The sequence below is a fragment of the Pinus tabuliformis genome, chromosome 3_1 (genome assembly GCF_031772625.1).
Source record: "Pinus tabuliformis cultivar Carrire ecotype Pingquan chromosome 3_1, CPIR1, whole genome shotgun sequence".
Classification (NCBI taxonomy): Eukaryota; Viridiplantae; Streptophyta; class Pinopsida; order Pinales; family Pinaceae; genus Pinus; species Pinus tabuliformis.
Genome location: NC_142301.1, coordinates 97,312,626 through 97,318,414, shown reverse-complemented (window position 1 = coordinate 97,318,414; position 5,789 = coordinate 97,312,626). Strand labels below are relative to the sequence as shown.

Below are 5,789 nucleotides of genomic sequence, written 5' to 3'. Positions count from 1 at the left end.
GATTGACCATCTAAGTATGAGAACTTGTTTTCTCATTATAGGATTAGATCATTTATGTTCAAAACGGTGAGAAGGTATATCACAACAAGAGAAGAAATATTCTGTAAAAACTTTATTCATATCATTTTTACATGCAACCAGAATTACTAACAAAAATACCATAACCTTACAAGGTGGAAGCAACCGTGGAAGCAACCATACAAGAGAAGAAATATTCTGCAAAAACTTTATTCATATCATTTTTACATGCAACCAGAATTACTGACAAAAATACCATAACCTTACAAGGTGGAACCAACCGTGGAAGCAACCATACTATTTAGGGTATCGGTACACTCCATAGACAGGCTCTGTCATGGGGGGAACCAACCAATGTCGGACATTATTGGATATAGCTATCAAACTCATAACTCCTCCAAATCCAATCCCCACTCCCAATACCACTGCAACTAATGAGACTTTTCCATCCACCCAGCTGATCCATCTGTGAAAATTGTGAACTCTTTTCATTGGACTTTTCTTCTGCTTTTGTGTTTTCTTGCATGGTTGTAAAGGATTACCACATAGGCATTTATTCATTTGAAATGAAGTGGGGCCGAAAGTATCCAACTGTGTTCCTTTTGGGATTTGCCCACAGAGTTTGTTTGCTGAAACATTTAGAAATGCCAACTTAGATAATCTAGAGAGATCTTGAGGAATCTTTCCACTCAAATTATTTTTGGACAAGTCTAATTGCTCCAAAGTAGATATCTTACCAAGAGATATAGGTATTGGGCCATCTAGTTGATTTCCAGATAAATTCAACAACCGCAAGCTACTCAAACTTCCAATGCTTGCTGGAATGTTTCCAACAAGATTATTGCTAGACAAGTCAAGTATTGTGTTTGTCAACAACACATATGTGATAGTATACTCATAACTTTTCATGACAACCCTCATATCCTCATACAATGTATTGCCACTGAGTCGGTCTTCCAAGGATTTAGTCAGTGTAGCATTATCAACTAGGGAAGCTTCAAAGCTTCCTGATGGTGTAGCATCACTAGGTTGGGAAAACCCAAGAATTTTGAATCCCTGAAGCTTCTCGAGATCTGATGGTATTCTTCCGGTGAAATTATTGTTGGATAGATCCAACAATTGCAACTTGGTGAGATTTGTCATCCATTGAGGAATGCCACCATGGAGCTTATTATAACCAACACTTAAAACTCTTAATTGGTGGAAAAATGCAAGGTAATCAGGAAGCTTACCTGTCAATACATTTTTCCTCAAATCCAGTAACCGTAACTTGGTACAGCTAGCCAAAGATTCTGACAATGTCCCAGAGAAGTTGTTGGAGTAACCAGAGAGAACTTCCATAGAAACTGGAAATCTGATGCCCAGATCTCCATCGAGTAAATTCTCTGACACCTTTAATCTCCTTAAGGCTGTGCAATTTCCCAAAGATACTGGAAGAGTTCCATTTAGCTTGTTTTCCGACAAAATTAATTGCTGTAATGCCACACATTTACCAATACTATGAGGGATTGGTCCCTCAAGTCGGTTTTTAGAGAGATCCAATTTTTCAAGTGAAGCCAAACCACTAATACTTTTAGGAATAGTCCCAGAAAGACTGTTATTAAACATATCAAGTTCAATGAGGGCATTTAGTTGACCTATGCTATATGGGATATGTCCATTTAAATTGTTTGAAGACAAAAACAAGACTTTAAGGTATTGAAGCTTTCCTATTGCTTTTGGAATTCTCCCTGTGAAATTGTTGTCGTTGAGGTAAAGGTAAACAAGATTTAGTAAATTTGGAATGCCCTTGGGTATTTCACCAGTTAGTCTATTTTTACCAAGATCGAGGAAGGTCAGTCCACTCAATTTGGTAATGGATTTAGGTATTTCACCAGTGAACCTATTTGTGCCAAGATTCAGCTGGGTCAATTGACTCAAATTAGCAATGGATTCAGGAATGCTATCAGTGAACCCATTAACACCAAGATTCAAGTAGATCATTTGACTGAAATTTCCGATAGCTTTATGTATGCCACCAGTAAAATTGTTGGTATCCAGGTAAAGTTCTTCAAGCTTCTTCAAATTAGTAATGCCCACAGGTATTCTTCCAGTTAACTTGTTTGTACCGAGATTGAGGAAGGTCAACTCACTCAATTTGAAAATGGCTTGAGGTATGCCACAAGTAAACCTGTTTACACCCAGATTTAAATAACTCAACTGACTCAAATTACTAATGACTTCAGGTATGCAACCAGTGAAATTGTTACCTTCCAAGTTGAAGATTTCTAGCTGCTTCAAATTTGCAATGCCCTTAGGTATTGGACCAATTAAGTTGTTCCAACTAAGATCTAGGTTGGTCAACTTACTCAAATGGCCAATGGCTTCAGGTATTGCACCACTGAAACTGTTGTGAGACATGGTGAGTTCTTTCAGCTCCTTCAAATTGCCAATTGCTCTAGGTATGCCACCACTGAAATTGTTGCCATCCAAGGTAAGTCCTTTCAGCTTCACCAAATGACCAATGGTTTCAGGTATCGGACCACTTAAATTGGTAGAACTCAGGGTGAGTTCTTTCAGCTCCCTCAAATTGCCAACTGCTTCAGGTATGCCACCATTGAAATTGTTGCCATCCAGGGTGAGTTCTTTCAGCTTCATCAAATGACCAATGGTTTCAGGTATCTCACCGCTTAAATAGTTAGAACTCAGGGTGCATTCTTTGAGCTCCCTCAAATTGCCGATTGCTTCAGGTATGCCACCACTGAAATTGTTGTGATGCAGGGAAAGTATTTCGAGCTTTTTCAAATTGCCAATGGCTTTAGGTATCGGACCATTGAAATTGTTAAAACTCAGGGTGAGTTCTTTCAGCTCCCTCAAATTGCCAATTGCTTCAGGTATGCCACCACTGAAATTGTTATTATACAGGGTGAGTGTTTTCAGCTTCATCAAATGGCCAATGGCTGCAGGCATCGCACCACTGAAACTGTTATGACCCAGGCTGAGTTCTTTCAGCTCCCTCAAATTGCCAATTGCTTCAGGTATGCCACCACTGAAATTGTTGCCATCCAGGAAAAGTGTTTTGAGCTTTTTCAAATTGCCAATGGCTTCAGGTATCGCACCACTGAAAATGTTAAAACTCAGGGTGAGTTCTTTCAACTCCCTCAAATTGCCAATCGCTTCAGGTATGCCACCACTGAAATTGTTGCCATCCAGGGAAAGTATTTCGAGCTTTTTCAAATTGCCAATGGCTTCAGGTATCGCTCCACTGAAATTGTTAAAACTCAAGGTGAGTTCTTCCAGCACCCTCAAATTGCCAATTGCTTCAGGTATGCCACCACTGAAACTGTCGCCAAGAAGCAGTTTTTTTAGCTTTCTCAACTTGCCAATGGCTTCAGGTATCACATCACTGAAACTGCTAGAACTCAAGGTGAGTTCTTTCAGCTCCCTCAAGTTGCCAATTGCTTCAGGTATGACACCACTGAAACTGTTGCCATTGAGGGAAAGCTTTTCGAGCTTACCCAGATTGCCAATGGTTTCAGGTATAGCACCACTGAAACTGTTATCAGTCAGGGTGAATTCTTTCAGCTCCCTCAAATTGCCAATTGTTTCAGGTATGCTACCACTGAAACTGTTGCCATACAGGAAAAGTTTTTCGAGCTTTCTCAGCTGGCCAATGGCCTCAGGTATCGCACCACTGAAACTGTTAGAACTCAGGGTGAGTTCTTTCAGCTCCATCAAATTGCCAATTGTTTCAGGTATGCTACCACTGAAACTGTTAGAACTCAGGGTGAGTTCTTTCAGCTCCCTCAAATTGCCAAGTCCTTCGGGTATGCCACCACTTAAATTGTCGCCAAGGCGAAGTTTTTCGAGCTTTCTCAGACTTCCAATGGCTTCAGGTATTGCGCCACTGAAACTGTTATCACCCAGGGTGAATACTTTCAGCTCCCTCAAATTGCCAATTGCTTCAGGTATGCCACCACTGAACTCATTATCATCCAGGGAAAGTATTTCCAGCTTTCTCAAATTGCCTATGGCTTCAGGTATACGACCACTGAAAGAGTTAAAACGCAGGGTGAGCTTTTTCAGCTTCCTCAAAGTGCCTATCGCGTCAGGTATGACACCACCGAAATTGTTGCCATCCAGGGAAAGGTACTCGAGCTTTCTCAAATTGGCAATGCCGTCGGGGATGGTACCTTCCAGCATATATTCCCCTTCACTGGCAGTGCCATCGGGGATGGTACCTTCCAGCATATATTCCCTTTCATTGGCAATGCCCTTGGGGACCGTAAGATCAATGCGAACCACTCTGTTGTTTATGCACACAATCCCATACCACGGCGAGCAAACGTTCTTGGAGTTCCCAACCGTCCAGTTGGACAGCAGTCCAAGTGGATCGGAAGTAATTGCCTTTCTCAACGACAAAAGACCATCCACCTCTGCTTTATCATAACCCGCCACTCCGATGGATGCAGCTGAGAATTGAGGAGCTGAATCCTGAAGCATGCGTTCTTTGGAAACAAAATCATCGGTTTTAACAGAACTACTTCCAATATCACCTGGCTTCTTGTATTCCCGATGAATATAGGAGTAATATGGCTTCTCTGAGTTACTGACAGGTGCGTCATTTACAGTATCCACCGCTGTTATGGTGAGAAAGCACAGAAGAATAAGAATGATAATGCACATAACAGATTTATCCATTTCTCTCTCCTCGCCAGAGTATTTTATGCCTTGCATTCTCTCTTTGCAATGCTGTAAATTTCACGGATCAGCCCTCTCAGATATAAAGGGAACCATAGCAAGTTGAAAGCTCTGAGATCTGAAGGCAGGATGACAAGGAAAAATGAAAGAAAGAGCGACGGCTTATTCACGGCAAGGTAGGCCAATCATGGTACTTGGAAATTAGTTGTGCCAATTTAGTCGGTCCACGGCGTGTTTGACATTTTGTCGGACCTCTGACGAACAGGGATATTTTTGAAGAAGCATTAAAATTCCGATTCACTTATTCAGTTCTTTAGGTTGAATTCATGGTTTCCATGAATTTTACATAAAGTCCAGCTGAAGAATTAAAATGCCGATTCACTTATTCAGGTCTTTGGGTTGAATTCAGGGTTTCCATGAATTCTACATAAAGTCCAGCTGAAGAATTAAAATGCCGATTCACTTGCATTAAGTCCAACTGACATACTACATTCATCCGCCCATTAATTTAATTTATATAAAGTCGTCACCGAAAGTAAGAAGTAATTTAGAAAGAGAGATTTTCCGACCAAAATTACATGAAATATTATTTGTCGAGGTATTTCCAATCAACAAGTGTAACTAAAAATAGTTATTTCCACGTAAAGTATTTCCACGTTTACACTTTACAAGAAATGAATGAAAGAACATTAATGAGTAAGGACATTAAAGACATTAATTTTATGTATGTTTAATGATATGTTGTTTTCCTTTTCCTTAGATTATGTTAAACTCAGACTTAATGTTCAAAAAAGGTGGTAATGTTCGATGGATAAGATGTTTATAAGATTTAAACTTTAAATTTAATGATAATTAAATCGTATATAAAATAGATTTAAAGTTATGATTTATTAATTTATATTTAGGTATAACTTTTATTAATTTTATCTTAAAAAAATAAAAATATTATAACAAAGTTAGAATATTTATTTTACTTGGACTTATTTAAAAATAAATAAAAAATATTAACTAAAGTTGAATGGTTTAATAATATATTAATTTAATATTTTATAAATTTATATAATATTAAATAATAAAGTAATTATTAGTTG

General features: G+C 38.8%; 1 protein-coding gene across 1 annotated transcript; it reads right to left on the bottom strand.

Annotated features, from left to right (window-relative positions):
• Positions 1 to 252: 252 nt before the first annotated feature.
• On the bottom strand, positions 253 to 4,921 carry LOC149185952 (uncharacterized). The gene has a single exon (XM_089412524.1). It carries the CDS (start codon positions 4,732 to 4,734, stop codon positions 316 to 318), a length of 4,419 nt encoding a protein of 1,472 aa, XP_089268650.1. The 5' UTR covers positions 4,735 to 4,921; the 3' UTR covers positions 253 to 315.
• Between the last annotated feature and the right edge of the window lie 868 nt (positions 4,922 to 5,789).

Coding starts and splice junctions, on each gene's coding strand:
- LOC149185952 (XM_089412524.1), bottom strand. CDS start 4,734: ATGCAAGGCATAAAATACTCTGGCGAGGAGAGAGAAATGGATAAATCT.